The sequence below is a fragment of the Lynx rufus genome, unplaced genomic scaffold, assembly GCF_022079265.1.
Source record: "Lynx rufus isolate CCGP_SWC_20201006 ecotype Redwood Valley unplaced genomic scaffold, mLynRuf1.p SCAF_13, whole genome shotgun sequence".
Taxonomy (NCBI): Eukaryota; Metazoa; Chordata; class Mammalia; order Carnivora; family Felidae; genus Lynx; species Lynx rufus.
This window is the reverse complement of record NW_025814827.1, coordinates 5,177,177-5,197,067: the sequence shown is the minus strand read 5'-3', so window position 1 is coordinate 5,197,067 and position 19,891 is coordinate 5,177,177. Positions and strand designations below refer to the sequence as shown.

The window sequence follows — 19,891 nt, the reverse complement described above, 5'->3', positions numbered from 1 at the left end:
TATCAAAAAAAGAACTGAAAGTATGTGAATGACTGAAAAAGAGATAAAGATGTGTCCTTCAGGGCACTTGGATGGCTCAGTTGGTTGAGCATCCAACTCTTGATTTTGGCTCAGGTCACGATCCTGGGGTCATGGGATAAGAGCCCCACATTGGGCTCTGTGCTCAGCACAGAGTCTGCTTGGAATTCTCTTTCCCTCCGTCCCTCTCCCCCAGCTTGTTTTCTCCCTCCCTCTCTCTCTCTCTCTCTCTCTCTCTAAATTAAATAAATGAATGGGCACCTGGGTGGCTCAGTCAATCAAGCATCTGACTCTCAATTTCACTCGGGTCATGATCTCACAGTTTGTGGGATCGAGCCCCCCATCAGGCTCCACGATGACAGCTTAGAGCCTGCTTGGGATTCTCTCTCTCTCTCCCCCAAAATAAATAAACATAACTATTATCATTATTATTATTATTAAAATAAAATGAAGAAAAAAATTTTTTAAGATGGGTCCTTCAAGGAATTGGGAAAATACTGAACATTCAGAATACAACATACTGTTTTAGGACACACCATCAGCCTAGTTAAAATGCAAAACTTGTGTTAGGGAGTATCTGAAGATAATACTAAAAGATAAAGAAAGGTCAAATTAAGGCCAGGCTACTAAGAACATACTTTTTCCAGTGTTTTCCAATATGAAATACAGTGATATCAGAAAGTGTAAAAGACACACAATCCCTTGGTGTATGAGAAATATTTTATTTCCAATGTATGTTACCTTTAAAAAAATGAAATTAAGTTTCACTATTATTTAATATATAGACTGACACTTTGGTCCATATATGTCAATCAGGTATCACATGAGGTATGTTGAGGGACGAATATAATATAGCATGGAGGAACTATAGTGGTACTCTCATTTACTTAGTAACTTTCAGTGAAATGCAGTTTATGTGACTAATTAAATTGGCTTGCATATTTACATATTGTACTATTTGGCAAAAAATCATTTTGGCAAATAATCTAACTGAAGATCATACTAATGATGTAATCACAAGTAAGCAAGAAAACAGCAGAGCTGTTATTCTACTTTTAGTATAAGATTAAAAGTTGACAATATAATCACATCTGACATAATTCAATTCCTGTCTCAAAAAAATAGTTCTGTTACTTTTTCTTTTCTGGTGAGAGTCAGGTTATTTGTCTTTAATTTTAAAAAGTTTGTTTTATTTTAAATATAATTTGCTTCATCTTTATTTCAACCTTTTTACATTTCTATTTTGTTTATAATGAACAAAATATGTTTAGTACAATAGTACAGACATAAATTTACAGAGGAAAAGCAGGGAAATTATGTTTTATTGAGAGGTACACATGCCTTAGGATTAGAGCTCAATGACGCAGAAAATAAGAAACTATAAAAATAGCATTATAAAGCAAGTTTTTATTTTTATTTTTTTTTTTAATTTTTTTTTTTCAACGTTTATTTATTTTCGGGACAGAGAGAGACAGAGCATGAACGGGGGAGGGGCAGAGAGAGAGGGAGACACAGAATCAGAAACAGGCTCCAGGCTCTGAGCCATCAGCCCAGAGCCTGACGCGGGGCTCGAACTCCCGGACCGCGAGATCGTGACCTGGCTGAAGTCGGACGCTTAACCGACTGCGCCACCCAGGCGCCCCTAAAGCAAGTTTTTAAATAAGGTCCATGGACAGGCTTTAGGAGCACCATGAATTCCCACAATTGCATGCAAATATTTATGGATGCACATTTTACAGGAAGAAGAGCTCCAACTTTTAAGAGATTTTCAAAGAATTTATAATTAAAAAAGCAATTCATAACAGGTCTTTTAAGTAATGCTTAACAAGGGAGAAGGAAGCACTAGCTCAGCAATATCCATTAGAAAATTCTTTCAAAGGACCAAGGAAGAGGAACTTCTTAACCATACATTGTGATTTGTTCTCTACCAATGGTATAGAGTACAATAAATAAACTCACTGTCTTCGTGTCTTGGGAAGAAATCCTACCATTTCCATGGCCAGTTGTAAGCGTTCAAAGTCATGCCTCAAATCTTCCCCCTCTACGGAGAAGCAATCCTGCTTATTAAAGAAAAAAGGGGAAGAAATCAAGATTACCTATTGAAATATAAGGTAGGCCACTCAGAAATAATAGTAACTCTAGGTAAGTATACCTGTGTATAAAAATTAGAGCTGGTGAAATATTTAGACACAGCCAAATTCATTAGAACTCTTATGACAGGTTTGCATTTGCAAACTAAACACATACCTACCAAAATAACAATTAAGTTACCTTTTTTTCTTCCTTTCACAAATCACCAAGGCAAGGATCTCAAAGCAACTTAAGATAAAGAGCTAGCAATATAAAATGTTCTGATACCAAGTTTGATTTTGAATGGTGAAGAGTCCTGAAGATCCAAAGCATTTAAGAGAGCTCAATTCCACAAACAAATGTTATTTAATCAACAAATATTTAATAAATGCCTATCCCTATGCAAGATGCTAAACAAGATCCGGAGACACAAAAATAAATTTTAGAAGAGGCAGTAATTTAGTTGAGAAATGAAGCCTAGTTTTATATAAAGATGTTTATATCAGTATTAGATATAAAAATAGTTCCTAATGAAATAATATAAACATGATTATCAATCAGCAAAAAAAGTATACATGAAAATTAAAAATCTGCAAAGAATACATATTAGTGCATAAAAATAGCTGTGAACTACCAAATAAAAAAATACTACTTTTTTCGGGTAATCCTTGCATTTCAGTTACCAAAAAAGTCAAACATATATATAATCTGTATCTTTAAAATAACAAATAGGTTTTTAGAGCCCTTTACTGTATTTGCTCACATTCCCTTACACCTACATTTTCAAGCACCTCCTCACACATATTTACTTTTTGAAGATACTGTAGAAGGTTGCGTCAAGTTCTCAATACATGCATTAACTGTTAATCTGTTTTATTCACTGAAGATCTCTAGCATCAAGTCAGTGCCAAGAAAAAAGTGGATAATCATTAAGGTAAATATATAGTCAGTGAATTACTGAACAAGTACTGAATTAGATGAAATATTCCTTTTTGAGAAAGTACTCATTTATTATTTTTAGGCTATCAAGTATCTAGCATGTACACCCTGCTTTCAACCCTGTAAGAATGAGTTAAACTAGATATAGTTTAAAATATAAACACAAGGAGGCATTTAGGGGTATATACATTCAATTGGGAAGAAAACAGGCTCAGAGATTAAATAATTCACCTAAATGACAGGAGTGGCCAAATGAAAATCTATCCAGTTCTAAATCCTCTGCACGCCCTCATGCAACACCAGCTGCTTGAGCTTATTTATTTAATAGGATACCTCTTAATAGGAATTAAACCAACATAAAATGGGCAACAACTGGTCCCTTGTTAAAAGCAATTTTCTCATCACAGTTCTCCTCAGGATCATTTATACTACTCCATTACATGTATGATAATACAGAACACATTACAAAACAATCCTTAACAATCCTCTCTTCTCGGGACACCTGGGTGGCTCAGTCAGTTGAGCGTCCAACTTCAGCTCAGGTCGTGATTTCATGATTCTGCCAGTTGGAGCCCCACATCGGCCTCACTGCTGTCAGCACAGAGCCCCGCCTTGGGTCCTCCGTCTCCCTCCCTCTCTGCCCCTGCCCCACTTGCGCTCTCTCAAAAATAAGTAAGACATTTTTAAAAAAAAAACATCTCTCGGGGCGCCTGGGTGGCGCAGTCGGTTAAGCGTCCGACTTCAGCCAGGTCGCGATCTCGCGGTCCGTGAGTTCGAGCCCTGCGTCGGGCTCTGGGCTGATGGCTCGGAGCCTGGAGCCTGTTTCCGATTCTGTGTCTCCCTCTCTCTCTCTGCCCCTCCCCCATTCATGCTCTGTCTCTCTCTGTCCCAAAAATAAATAAACGTTGAAAAAAAAATTTTTTTTTTTAAAAAATAAAAAAAAAAAAACCATCTCTCTTCTTATAATGCTAAGTCACATAAGTTCTCATAACTCAGAGGGACACAAAGTTTAGTTTGGCCCCAAATATACTCTGAGGAGGGCTAGGAAGATAAACCAAAAGATTCTCATATTGACTGCTTGCTTTCATCAATTAACTTGTAAGAAAAAGTAACAGAAATTATTCAAACTATAATAGACTGAAAACATCAGCAAGAGGCTAGTGATGAAAGGTATAAAAGGATAGGGGCGCCTGGGTGACTCAGTCAGTTAAGCGTCCGACTTCGGCTCAGGTCATGATCTCACGGTCCGTGAGTTCGAGCCCCGCATCAGCCTCTGTGCTGACAGCTCAGAGCCTGGAGGCTGTTTCAGATTCTGTGTCGCCCTCTCTCTCTGACCCTCCCCTGTTCATGCTCTGTCTCTATCTCAAAAAAAAATAAACGTTAAAAAAAAAATTTTTTTAAAAAGGAAAGGTATAAAAGGAGTAGAAGAATTTGGGTATAAAATTCTAAAAAGAAAAGATGGAGATAATGATGATCTCAAAGGTGGCAGCAACATTGGGAACATGTACTGTACATTTATGAAGTACTAAGAAGCACTCTATCAAGCTGTTTATTAGATGCACTGTCTAATTTATTTATTTATTTTTAAATTTTTTTTAATGTTTATTTTTCAGAGGGAGAGAGAGAGAGAGTGTGAGTAGGGGAGGGGCAGAGAGAGAGAGACAGAATCGGAAGCTGGCTCCAGGTTCTGAGCTGTCAGCACAGAGCCCAACACAGGGCTCGAACTCACAGATCACAAGATCATGACCTGAGCCAAAGTTGGACGCTCAACCAACTGAAACACCCAGGCACTCCTGCACTAATTTAATACTCACAAAAGTTAAAGAACATTGTTATCCCTTTAGACAGACAATGGAAACAAGAGTTACGTGACCTGCTCAGGTTCTCAAATCTAGTAAATGGGTAAGCCAGTCATCAAGGCAGGTCTGTCTGCTTCAGAGCCCAAATCCTGAAGCATGACTCAGACTAAATAACAGCAGATCAGTTCATAACGTCACAATAAGCTCTTTACAGGCAATCAAGTCTTACATTTACTATATGAGTCTACCAGTCTCCTACCTACTTCCCAACAGATCAGTCACTTGATATAATAGGTGAAAGGTGGAAACTTCTCAAGAGTGGCAAAACAGCATAATTTTTTCTACTAAAATTTATCAGAATCTATAAATTTAAATGTCTAAATTTAATTTTCCATAATGTTAAATCTGAAACCATAAATTAATTGATATATAATGAAAAGGTAATGCAATTAAACTTTGTATGAAGGAAAAATTAATGTCCATAATTCCTGATCCTTCTCAACTCTCTGAAACAGTTTTATAATTACTGGAGGTTGTAAACACATGCAGTGAAAATTAAAGTCATGGTTATTTAAAGCAAGGACGAAGATAAGTTATGTTTCCAGAGGGAATAGTTAATAAATTAGTTCATTAGTTAATAGATATAGACGAGTGCAGATTCTCAGCCTTTTATATCTGACCTCATTACAAAGGGAATGGCAGGAAAAAGATTTTTTATATTCTCTTTATAATTACAAACTTGCCTTTATAAAATGTAACAAATAAAATTAAATTTACCTACTCATTTTACGCCCTTAAATCATACATCATATATGCCCTACATCATAAATGCCCTTAAATCACTTAATTTAAACATTATTTATCTTATTTATAAGAATTTCAATTCTTAATATTTGGAAAATGATAGCCTCTCTTGCTATTAAAAAAAATTCAAAGAAAAATGTACATGCATCCATCATGTGAAAAGACTGTTAACTGACACATAAAACAGGAAGACTATAACTTTTTAAAATAAACAACACATACTACTCACAACATGTGAGTAATGAAATCACTAAAAAAATACTGAAAAAAATATATCTCAAGGAAAAACACCCTGTAGTTCATAAGAATCCACATCACTGTTGAAATCAGGAATGCATATCAATTTATTGTCAAAATAAATATAGACTAAACATGAGCAGCAAAAGAATAAAGTTTTAAAAAGTAAATTGACTGGTTTTTAATCCACACACTATACACATACAAATAAATCAATTCAAAGAAATTAAACATTAATTTCTCTTCTTTCCTAGAGTCTTTGTATTTCAGCTGATTTTCTTTCTAAGTCATGAGATAGATGCAAATGAGCAAGGTGAGTGAGGGTCCTTTAACAGGAACACAGAATATTTAGGTACTTGTACTGACCGGCTCAGAGTCATAGCAATAATCATCCCAGCTCTGTCTGAGGGGTTTCTTTGTTATCTGAAAGTAAGGCAGATTAGTTAGGTAGAAGTAATGGTTATTACTCTTCTCTAATTATCTCTTAGAAATAATATTCAGTTAGCACTGCTGCTACCCAAAGAAAGTTATTTTGTGTAGCAGCATAAAACAAGAAACAACTAGGTGAACATTCAGATTCTGGGAGATCATATATCATTACAACGAATCCATACATGCTGTTGTCCAGCAACTCTGAGATTTGTATTAATAGATCAATCTTACATTCTATGAATACTGACCCCTTTAGGACAAGAATATGTGTGGTATGGGCACCGATAAAAAAAAAAATCTGGAAGAAGAATTAATAAGCTCTGGGTTTCTATAATACTATCAGCTCATTTGTGGGTAATTATTAGTTTTTAAAAAGAAAATATTTAATCACCCAAATATATGCAAATTGTTTAAACAGGGGAAAGAAAAAGGTCAGAAGCTAAATCAGTAACTTTTTAAATCTACTTAATTTTTACACAGTGGAAATGTTTAGTATTTATATCAAGAAGTGAAATTTTAAATCATCTTGAAATTGATATATTTGATAACAAAGTTATATTAGCTTATATAAAATAGGTAGTTTCAAAACTAAGAAATATCATTACACAGCATGCTGTGTATCTTGGGAAAAGTCTAGGATACTCATTTCATAACCTTACTACAAACTATCATCAAATGTCAATTTCTTTACAAAAGCTCCATAAACATTTTTTAAATTACCATAAAGACATTTATTTCCAAGGATGTTACATCTTGTCTTGATCCAAAAAAACAAGGAATGTCTTTCTGTTAAGTGATCTACTGTCATACCAATTTCATTGATTTTGGTTCTAGAATTTTTGTTAATATGAGAAGTAATAAAATTGGAGAAACTACTGTAATGAAAAACTGGGAGAAATTACTCCCTAATTAGGGGTGAATTTTTGAGTTTCAGAGAAAGATACAAATTCTGTAAGTCATTCTTTTTGATGAATTTCATACTAAATAGGATCATTCACTAAATTAAAAAAAAAACATACTTTAAGTTAGTATCATAATATCATGCAAAGAGGCATATGTATTAGACTTCAAAACATACAAAAAAGGTTTCAAGTAATCCCATGCGAAGGACAAACATTAATTATTAGTGACATTTAGCATGCTCTTGTCGATAAAAGGTAAATCACTTTGAAAAGACCAACCCATTTTATTAAGGTGTAGGTATGTATATAAACAGTTTATTATTCTCTGAAAGAGTCTCACAAAAAGCAAAGGGCACACATATAACTAACTTCTTACAACTGAAAGTAATAATAATTTTTAAATTTGAGAAGCGCATCACATAAACTTTTAGGCGGCATGTATGAAAATGCTAGTTAATGTCTATTACCAGGTTCAGAGAACAAAGTATTAGGAAAAAAAACTTTTCTCAAGAGCTAAAATTTAATAATGCCCAACATTCAAAATACTTTTCATGAATCCTCACCTGATTTAGATAATGATACTCTTCCGGTCGTTTAAGATGGAATGCTAATCTTTCTTCTTCATTTGCTCCTGCCAGGAGGTAATAAAATACATGATAGTTCCTGTTGGAAACAGAGTATGGCTTTAGAATGGACGTGATCTATAGTCGTCATTTATCAGAAAAAAAGAGCAAATGTTAATAAAATGTTTCAACTTTGCCTCATTAAAAAAAAAAAATTTTAGTGTTTATTTATTTTTTAGAGAGAGAGAGACAGAATGAAAGCGGGGAAGGAGCAGAGAGAAAGGAGACAATCTGAAGCAGGTTCTAGGTTCCGAGCTGTCAGCACAGAGCCTGATGCAGGGCTCAAACTCACTAACTGTCAGATCATGACCTGAGCCGAAGTCGGCCGCTTAACTGACTGAGCCATCCAGGCGCCCTGGACTTTACCTCATTTTTTAATGCAAAAGTGGTAAGTTCAATATTTTAAGTATTACAAAATAAATGATGTTTTGGATGGTAAATTCAAAAGAGAGGGGTGAAGGCAGCTATATGGCAAAGGTTAAGACCTGAAAATTCTCTCCTTCATAAAACCAATTAGAAAACTGGCAAATTTGTCAGAATCAACTTTTTCAGAACTCTAGAAAATACCTCAAAGCTTAAAGCAATCCAAGGAGTGTTTACATAAGAAAAACAGCCCAATCTCAGTAAAAAATCCAACCTTTGTAGCCTTTTAACTTGCCCTATTCCATCTCCTGTCCACCAGATCCATGGTAGCCTTCAAAACCACTAGCTTATAATGGTGATGGACCCCAATAGCCTGGCAGCTTTCAAAAGAGAGCAGAACAGGGTTAGAGCTCATTGAAAAGCCTCATTCTCTGAGAAATATCATTATTTAAACTATCTGGTGGTTCCCTGGAAGAAGCCAGACAGTTCAAAACTGCCTTTATTGACATTACTCATACTTAGCCCAGCGTGAAAACCTTTTCTCCAGGGGCACTGGTAGAAAATTATAGGCAATTTTTTGAAGCATATCAGCTACATTAAACAATGAATAAATGCTGGGGCAAACAACGGGTTAACAAAAATTTAAAGGGAAATGTGATCTCCACACCAGCTTTTAATTCCAATTAAAATTGGAATTAATTCCATATTCTAATATTCTAATTCTATATTCTAATATTCTAATTCTATATTCTAATTCTAATTCTATATTCCTAGGAATCGAGAAGGCCATGCACATACGTAAGGCTGTGCACATGCCCAGGGCTTCATGTCTTCTCGGCAAAGACCAAAGAGGGTACTGAACTCTCACCTCTGGCTAACCTTGAAGGGATACACATGCAGGAAGTAACGGCAAAGGCAGAATTATAAAATGCCTGAGTGTACATCATCAGGAAAATACAAATCAAAACCACAATGAGATACCACCTCACGCCTGTCAGAATGGCTAACATTAACAACTCAGGTAATAACAGAAGTTGGCGAGGATGCGGAGAAAGAGGATCTCTTTTGCACTGCTGGTGGGAATGCAACCTGGTGCAGCCACTCTGGAAAACAGTATGGAGGTTCCTCAAAAAACTAAAAATAGAACTACCCTATGACCCAGCAATTGCACTACTAGGCATTTATCCAAGGGATACAGGTGTGCTGTTTCAAAGGGACACATGCCACCCCCATGTTTATAGCAGCACTATCGACTATAGCCGAAGTATGGAAAGAGCCCAAATGTCCATCGATGGATGAATGGATAAAGAAGATGTGGTATATATACATATATATATATATATAATATATATATATATATTATATATATATATACACACAATGAAGTATTAGTCGGCAATCAAAAAGAATGAAATCTTGCCATTTGCAACTACGTGGATGGAACTAGAGGGTATTATGCTAAGTGAAATTAGTGAGTCAGAGAAAGACAAAAATCATATGGCTTCACTCATATGAGGACTTTAAGAGACAAAACAGATGAACACAAGGGAAAGGAAACAAAAATAATATAAAAACAGGGAGGGGGACAAAACAGATGAGACTCATAAATATGGAGAACAAACTGAGCGTTACTGGAGGGGTTGTGGGAGGGGGGATGGGCTAAATGGGTAAGGGGCATTAAGGAATCTACTCCTGAAATCATTGTTGCACTATATGCTAATTTGGATGTAAATTTTAAAAAATTAAAAAATTAATTTTAAAAAATAAAAATAAAAAAATAAAATCTACTTTGATATCAAAAAAAAAATGCCTGAGTATTAAAGGAACGAATCAATACAAACAGAATGCCCTGAGGCAAAGACTAAGAGATTTAGTTTCCAAGCATTTAATCAAATCTCTGTTCTATCACTAGCTGACAACTAAGCTAACCAAGCAGATACCTGAATGGCCACACTTAGAACAGAGACTTCATGAAATTAGTTCAAAAAGTCATGATACAAACATAAACAAAAACAACCACAAACAGTAGGAACAGGAGAATCTCATTTCGAGAGCTGCCACACAATTATTTTAAATGTCCAATTATTATTTGAAATGTCCAATTTTCAAATAAATGTATGAGGCATGTAAAGAAACAAAGTATAGCATATACAAAAGAAAAAACACAATCAATAATAACAGTCCGTGAGGAAGCCTTGGTACACGAGATTTTTAATCAACTATTTTAAATACGTTCAAAGAACCAAAGGAAACCATGTGAAAGAACTAAAGGAAAGTAGAATAGTGTCTCATCAAATAGAGCCTATCAATAAATATACAGAACTTAAAAAAATAATCAAAAAGGAATTGGAATTGAAAAATATAATAACTGAAATGAAAAACTACCTAAAAGCACTCAACAGCAGACCTGAGTGGGCAGAAGGCATCAGTGAACCTGAAGACAGGTCATTTGAAACTAGTCTGAAGAGAAAGAAAAATTAATGAAGAAAATTGAACAGAGCTTCAGATATCTGTGGGACACCATTAAACAGACACCAACACACGCACAATAGGAGTCCCAAAAAGAGAGGAAAGGAGCAAAAAGAATATCTGATAAACTAATGTTCAAAAACTCTCCAAATGTGATGAAAAAACAACTGCCATCCAAGAAACTCAACAAACTCCAGGGAAAAAAACTTGAAGAGATTGACATTTAGACAAATTAAAACTATTTAAACACAAAGACAAATTTTCAAAGCACCATGAAAAGATATGCTAATCAAGGAATCCTAATAAAAGATTTCTCATCAGGAACCATGGCACCAGAAGGATAACAAACTTTTAAGTACTGAGAGTAAAAACACTATCAATCAAAAATTGTATGTCCAACAAAACTATCCTACAAAAATAAAGGAAATATTAGGATAGTCCCAGATAAACAAAAATTAAGAGACTTTATAGCTAGCAGATGGGTCCCATAAGAAATGCTACAGGGCCTTTTTCTAGCTGAAATGAAAGGAGACCAGACAATTTTCAATTAAACATGAAGAAATAAATAGCACTAAAAAGGCAACTATGTAAGTAAATATAAAAGATAGCATGTATTTAAGGTTTTTGTCTGTCATTCTTTTCCCACCTATTAGATCTCAAAGACACCAGCCAAAAAACAATGACCAATCTGTATTGATGGGTCTACCATTATAAAGATGTAATTTATATGACAATAATAGTACAAAGGAGAGGAAAAGGAACAGAGCTACACAGGAGCAAAGTTATTTGTGCATTATCAAAATTAAGTTATTACTCCAAAGAAGATTGATAAAATGTTAACTGTAATTGCCAGGGGAAGCATTAAGAAAATAACTTAAGGGGCGCCTGGGTGGCTCAGTCGATTGGGCATCCAACTTCGGCTCAGGTCATGATCTCACGGTTCATGAGTTCAGACCCCACATCAGGCTCTGTGCTGACAGCTCAGAGCCTGGAGCCTACTTCGGATTCTGTGTCTCCTTCTCTCTCTGCCACTCCCCAACTTGTGCTCTCTCTCTCTCTCTGTCTCTCAAAAATAAATAAATGTAAAAAAAAAATTTTTAAATAAAATAACTTAAGAAATATGTAATAAGAGATGCCAACGGTACACAGAAAACATCTATTTATCCAAACACAGCAGTAACTGGAGAATAGAAGAACTAAAACATCATAAAAATATATAAAACAAATAGCAAAATAACATTCATAAATCCTATCTTAGCAATTATATTAAGTATAAATTAATTAAACACTCGAGTCCAAAGATGAGTAAAATCAACTATATGCTATCTACAACTGACACACTATAGATTTAAAGATACAAAAAGGCTTAAAGTAAAAAGGATGGAAAAAATACCATGCAAAAAAAATAAGTGAAAGAAAGCTGAAATGTCTATATTAACATCTGATACAATAGACCTTAAGACAAAAATTATTACTAGCTGCAAAGGACATTTTATAATGACAAAAGGGTTAATTGGTCAAAAAGATGTAACAATTCTAAATATAAATACATATAAAAACAAGCTTCAAACTACATAAAGCAAAAACTGAAAAAACTGAAAAAAGAGAAAAAAAAAATTCAACATAGTACTGAGATATTCCAACATCTCACTTTCAATAATAAACAGAACAAGACAAAAGATCAACAAGGAAAAAGAAAACTTGAAAAATACTAACAACCAACCAGACCTAACAGCCATCTATAGAAAACTCCATCAAACAACAGCAGGATAAATACCCATGAAACATTCTCCAGGTTAGAAAATGTTAGACTATCTGGGGTGCCTGGGTGGCTCAGTCAGTTAAGTGTCCAACTTCGGCTCAGATCATGATCTCACGGTTTGTGAGTTCAAGCTCCAGGTCAGGCTCTGTACTGCCAGATTGGAGCCTGAAGCCTGCTTCAGATTCTGTCTCCCGCTTTCTCTGCTCTTCCCTGTTTCTGTGCCCAAGCGTGCTTGTGCACTCACTCTCTCTTTCTAAGATAAATAAACTTAAAAAAAAAATGTTAGGCTATAAAACAAATCTCAATAAATGTAAGGGGACTGTAGCATCTGGGTGGTTCATTAAGTGTCTGACTCTTGATTCTGGCTCAGGTCATGATCTCACAGTTCATGAGTTTGAGCCCCCCACATCAGGCTCTGTGCTGACAATGCGAAGCCTGTTTAGGATTCTGTCTCTCTCCCTCCCACCCTCCTTCCCTCCCTCTCTTTCTCTCTCTCAAAATAAATAAATAAAGTCTAAATAGGGGTGCCTGGGTGGCTCAGTCAGTTAAGCGTCCGACTTCAGCTCAGGTCATGATCTTGCACCTTGTAAGTTTGAGCCCCACATCATGCTCTGTGCCTGAAGCCTACTTAGGATTCTGTGTCTCCTTCTCGCTCTGTCCCTCCCCCACTCGTGCTGTTTCTGTCTCTTAAAAATAAAAAACCTTAAAAAAAATTTTAATAAAGTTTAAATAAACATAAGGAAACTGAAATCATACAAGCTATGTTCTCTAACGACCTTACAATGAAATAAAAAACCAATAACAAATTTCCAAAATTCAAAAATACAGAAGGAAAGTCACAAACACACTCCTACATAACAATGGGTTCAAAGAAGAAATCACATAGGAAATTAGAAAATACACCGAGATGCATGAAAACAAAAATACAACATGCCAAAACATGGGAACCACTAAAGCAATGTTCAGTGGGTCTTTATAGCTAGCTGTAAACCCATATTAAAACAGAAGAAAGAACTCAAATCTAACCATTCACCTTAAGAACCTTAAAAAAAATTTTTTTTTAATTTAAAGAAGAGCAAATGAATCCAAAGCAAGCAGAACAAAGTGATAAGCATGAGAAGGGAAATAAAATAGGCAACAGGAAACAGAAAAATCAACCAAAACTTGGTCCTTTCAAAAAATCAACAAGATTGACAAACTCTTATCTAAACTGACCCAAAAGGTGGGGGAGATTGCTATGGTCTGAATGTGTGCGCCTCAAAGTCCTATCTTGAAATCTTAACCCCAAAAGGTAATGGTATTAGGAAGTGGGGCCTTTGGGGTTGATTAGGTCATGACAGGTAGAGCCCTAATGAATGGGATTAGTAATCTTATAAAAGAAGTCCTACAGAGTTCCCTATCCCATTCCACCACATGAGGACCAAGCAAGAAGGTATGAGTAATGAACCAGGAAGAACTCTAACCAGAATGCAACCATGCTGTCACCTTGATCATTGACTTCTCAGCCTCCAGAACTCTAAGAAATAAATTCCTATTGTTTATAGCCTTCCCACGTTGAGGTATTTTATTATAGCAGCCCAAACAAAGATAGGAGTAAACCTCAAATTCAAGAAGAAAAGGGGAAACATTATTACTAGTCTTTTAGAAATAAAAAATATTATGAGGGAATACTATAATTTTTTTTGTCAACAAATTAGATGAATTAAATGAAACGGACAAATTCCTTGAAAGATAAAAATCTTCAAACCTGGCTAAAACGGAAACAAAAAATCTACAGAGACTTATAATAACTAAAGTGTTTGAATTAATAATCAAAACTTCCCCCAAAACCCCAGAACCAGATGGCTTCACTAGTAAATTCTACCAATCATTTAAAACAGTATTAACCCAATCCTTCCCAAACTTTTCCCATTTCATTTTATGAGACAGTATTATCTTGATACCAAAACCAAAGACATCAGGAGAAAAACAAAAAAACTTACAGCAATATCCCTTATGAATACAGACATAAAAAAATCCTCAACAAAATACTAGCAACCCAAACGCAGCAACACATAATAAAGATTATACATCTATCCACAAATAGAATCCAGCAAAATAATAGTGAATTAGTTTATAAACTCTGGATCTTATTTATCTCCCTCCCATTGTTGAAACCATGCTATATCCCTACCATTCCATTAAAATGTGTTAGAAAAAGTTACTAATAATCTTCTCATGGCAGTATCTTTTAGCTCTACAAATCTTTATGAAGCTATTCTCTTCCTAAAACTCCCTTCCCCTCATTTCAAAAAACTTCTAATTTAAATTTCCTCATCTGCTAGCCACAGAAAAATTAACAGTCTTGAGTTCTAGTCCTAACCTGGACGATATTCATTACAATAATTTTAGCTATTAATTACTGAACTTTAATTATATAAGGACCACACTAAGCACTTTACTTTTTAAATTTTTTTTAATTATTTTATTTTTTTTATGTTTCATTTATTTATTTTTGAGAGTGACAGAGGGGCAGAGAGAGGTATACAGAGGATCTGAAGCAGGCTCTGCGTTGACAGCAGTGAGCCAGATGTGGGGCTTGAACTCAGGAACCATGAGATCATGACCTGAGGTGAAGTCGGACGTTCAACTGACTGAGCCACCCACACGCCCCTATTTTTACTTTTAGAGAGACAGCAAGCTCAAGTGAGGGAGAGAGAGAGAAAGAACCCAAGCAGGCTCCATGCTCAGCACGGAGCCTGATGCAGGGCTCAATACCACAACCCTGGGATCATGACCTGAGCCAAAATCAAGAGTCAGACGCTCAACTGACTTAGCCACCAAGCTGCTCCTAAACACTTTATAAATGTTATTTCATTTACTCCTCCAAATAACTCTTGTCTTCTATCTGTATAATGGGAATAAATATTAAAGAAACAGCTGCCAAAGGCATAGTCAATATTTGAATGTAGGTCTCTTTTTTTTTTTATGTTTATTTATTTTTGAAAGAGAAGGGGGACAGAGCATGAGTAGAGGAGGAGCAGAGAGAGAGAGAGAGAGAGAGAGAGAAACAGAATCTGAAGCAGGCTCCAGGCTCTGAACTGTCATCACAGAGCCCAACGCGGGGCTCTAACTCACGAACTGTGAGATCATGACCTGGGCTGAAGTCAGATGCTTAACCAACTGAGCCACCCAGGTGCCCCTGAATGTAGGTCTCTTTAACTTCAAACTCTGATTCTTAACTTTATTTTGTCTCATTGTAGCATGAAGCAAATCATTTACTGCTCTTATATTTGGGGTCTTTCTTTCCCCTGACATTTGGTTTCTTCATCCGTACAAAGTTACAGATATCATCTCTGAAGTCCCGTATACTTCATATAACAAAATTAAGTGCCTTATTAAAAATTTTCTCAAATTAGAAATAGAACACTAAGACATGGGGAAAAGCCCAAAGGCACAATGCTCACAAAAAGCAATAATCTGAGATACCACTGTTTTCCTGTTTGGACAGTTTGCCTAGAATTTAGAAATGGCAACAGTTCCACGTGCAGGCACACCTCGAAGATAACTGTTTGTGGGTTTCAGTTCCAGACCACTACATACAATAAAGCAAATATCAAAATAACATGAGGCAAATATTTTTTTTTTGTTTCCCAGTATATATAACAGTTATGTTTACACTACACTATAGTCTTTTCACTATGCAATAGCATTATGTCTAAAAAACAATGTACATACCTTAATTTAAAAGCACTGCATTGCCAAAAAAAAAAAAAAAATGCTAACCATCATCCAAGCTTTCAGCTAGTTGTAATCATGAATCACAGATCATGGTAACAAATATAATAATAATGTAAGAGTTTGAAATATTCCAAGGATTACCAAAATTTGAGACAGAGAGATACAAAGTGATCAAATGCTACTGGGAAAATGGTGCCAAAAGACTTCCTCAACACAGGGTTGCCACAAACAAATTTGTAAAAATCACAGTATCTATGAAGTGCAATGAAACAAGGTACGCTTGTACCCGTTAAAAAAAACTCCTAGCAGCCTCTGAAAAAGTGCAATGTTCTGCCAATGATAGTAACAGCAATTATACATAAAGGGATTACACAGTATAAACTGAATTAAAAGTCATAATATACAAACATCCTAAAAGTTGATCTGCATAATACAAATGTCAACTTAATTAAATTATACTAATAAAAATCTGTACCGTTCATTATGCTCTTGATAAACGAGTCTGGACTTCTCCAGTAGATATTTTTCAACATAGGCACTAGAAGAAAAATAAAATTGGTTGATATAAACAATAAAGCTTAAGGTAGATAAACACTGTTTCATAGAAGATGCAAAAGTACGAAGAATACTATCCATATCATTTTAGTACATTTACCATTACAACTGTTTTATAAATGCTGGCAATGTTATCTGCGTTAAATTCATAAACTCGTTAAGTCTTTGGCAGAGGGGAGTCAATAAATCAAAATAAAGTCACAAGTTCAAAACATGGCACAGAAGACCCACCCATGGCATAGACTTTACTTTCTTTCCAGGTTCATATACCACTACACATTCTTTTCAAAATATTTTAAAGTTTATTTATTTTGAGAGAGAGCATGAGCAAGGGAGGGGCAGAGAAAGAGAATCTGAAGCAGGCTCCACATTCTCAGCATGGAGTCTGATATGGGGCTCGAACTCACCAACTGTGAGATCATGACCGGAGCCCAAACCAGGAGTCGAGATGCTTAACTGACTGAGCCACCCAGGCAACCCTTTGTGTTTTTTTTTAATGTTTATTTTTTGAGAGAGAGAGAGACAGAGACAGAGAGATAGAACACGCACTTGAGTGTGAGCAGGGAAGGGGGTAGGCAGAAAGAGAGGAGACCGAGGATCCAAAGCGGGCTCTGTGCTGACAGCAGAGAGCCCAATGCAGAGCTTGAACTCACGAACCGTGAAATCATGACCTGACGTCAGACACTTAACTGACTCAGCCACCCAGATACCATGCCACTGCACATTCTTCCAGATATTATACTTTCGTCAGATGCCTAAATAAGGCTCAAAGACACATTTCTTAACATACTCATGCTACTACCACATTCTGTAATCTATTCATTTATTATTTACTCAGTTAAGTATTCATTAATTGGGCACTGTACTAAGCACTGTTCAAATATGAAAATACTGATGTACTATCTATTCTCAAGAGGCTTACAAACTAGTGGAGGAAATATGTAAACAAGGAGCTATCATACTGAGTTGGTATAGGGTTTATTATAGAGCAATGACCACGATATTATGGATATACTAAGAGAGATAGGTAAGACTCAATCCAAGAAGGAAAAAATTACATAAGGAACAATTCATATAGAGGTGAGTTCCCAGCACATAGTAAACATTCACAAAAACTATTTGATGACTGACTAAATGACTCTAAAATCTGAAAGACTGACCAGAAGAAGGCAAGGAGAACTGCATTGTATAAACGCATAAAAGGAGGGTACTTAACATCAAGGAAGATAATTAGTTAACATGGCTAAAGAATGAGACAGACAAGTGGAGTGGATCAAGAAGAACCAATATACCATATGCCAGAAGAATGGATTTTACCCTAAAAGTAATGAGGAATTGAAACATAAACATCTGATATGTTATTCTCTTTATCCAGCCTGTACCCCACCACTTCAAGTCTTCAATACCTATTACCAAACTGAAGCAATTAGTTAAGCTCCCACTGCAAAAGAGGCTCCTATGGTCTGAAATTTAAAAGCTTTAGCCTACTAAATCCAAATTACTTAGCACAAACCTCTGTGGGGTCAAAATCTGACTTTGGAGCTTTTATTGCCATCAGTTCCCTCCCACTGCATGCTCAGTATTTCAGTCACTCCCACATACAGGTTATTTCCACAAGCACACCATTCACTCCTGACTGCATTGTTCATGCTCTTCTTTCCACTTTTAATTCTACAGTCTATCCCCACTCTTTATCCAAACGAAAATGAAGCTCAAATGTGCCTTCTTTGTAAGCCCATTATCACTACCACTACCAGCAATTAAAATGCATCATTTCCGGGGCGCCTGGGTGGCGCAGTCGGTTAAGCGTCCGACTTCAGCCAGGTCACGATCTCGCGGTCCGTGAGTTCGAGCCCCGCGTCAGGCTCTGGGCTGATGGCTCGGAGCCTGGAGCCTGTTTCCGATTCTGTGTCTCCCTCTCTCTCTGCCCCTCCCCCGTTCATGCTCTGTCTCTCTCTGTCCCAAAATAAAAAAAAAAAAAAAAAAAAAACGTTGAAAAAAAAATTAAAAAAAAAAATGCATCATTTCCTCTGAATAAACATCATCACCTCTAAACTACTGAAACAGGGTCTTATCTGTATAAGATGGGACAAAGGGAACTAACATAAACTAGTATGTTAAATTCTTTTATTTTATTTGACTATGTCAACATTTAGTTGACAATGTTACATTAGTTTCAGGTGTTCAGGTATATAACATAGTGATTCAACAAGTTTATACATTATACTATGCTCACCACAAGTGTAGCTACGGTTCCTCACTACTACAGTATCATTGACTATATTCCCTATGCAATGCCTTTTAGTCCCATGACTTACTTATTCAATCATAACTGGCAGCCTTCACTCATTTTGCCCATTCCACCATCCTCCTCCCCTCTGGCAACCATCAATTTGTTCTGTGTGTTTATAGGTATAAATCTGCTTTCTGTTTACTCATTTGTGTTTTAGATTCTACATAGTATATGAAACCCTTACACCCACTCTGCATGGCAAATATTACTGCCTATTTCATAAGTGGAGAAACTGATGCTCAAAGATATTAAGATCATGCAGCTAGTAAACAGAACTATGACTGGATACCAGATCTATTTTAACTAAAAGCCTCTCTCTTTCAGCTATACCAACATACTCCTAGACATCTCTCCTTCCTCCCCTCCAATCCATAAGTTATACTGCTCTGAGAGTTATTTACCTATAAAATAAGATCTACTCATTTTATTCCTCTTTCACTGCTGCTCATACTAAAGTATGTATGGGTAAACTGATGTTATATCTACCTGGGACTGTTTTTTAAAATACATCAGCAAAGAAAAAGAAAAAAATAGATGAAGTATATATGGCAAAACAGGATAACTGTTTAATCAAATGGGCATTCCTTGTACTATTCTCTTTACTTCTATGTTTGACATTTTATATAATAAAATTTTTAAAATCTCCTTCCCAATGTCAAAAGGGTAAATTATAAACATTGGAGCTTTATTCAGAATCTGAAACCAATTGACCATTATAGCCTCTGAACTTCTCAAGTACACCAAGCTCTTGTTATGATTCCATTCATTTCCTCAATCGATAATGTGATTTACCACTTTTTCTTCTTAGCAATTTTTCAAGACCCAAGATAAAAATCCTTTTTTGTGAACTCTCCCAGACGCGTGCTTTAATCACTGTACTTACCTCACTTACTGTAATCCTCTTA

At 35.7% G+C, this 19,891-nt stretch overlaps 1 protein-coding gene across 1 annotated transcript in view; it reads right to left on the bottom strand.

Annotated features, from left to right (window-relative positions):
- The window catches only part of MYO9A (myosin IXA), a 253,196-nt gene that overhangs the window by 204,546 nt on the left and 28,759 nt on the right, over positions 1-19,891 (bottom strand). The window contains exons 4-7 of the mRNA XM_047074849.1: positions 16,614-16,676; positions 7,765-7,864; positions 6,234-6,290; positions 1,978-2,075 (exon numbers count right to left, since the gene is read on the bottom strand). Of these exons, the coding sequence (XP_046930805.1) occupies positions 1,978-2,075; positions 6,234-6,290; positions 7,765-7,864; positions 16,614-16,676 (318 nt within the window). The remainder of the gene's footprint in view (positions 1-1,977; positions 2,076-6,233; positions 6,291-7,764; positions 7,865-16,613; positions 16,677-19,891) is intronic.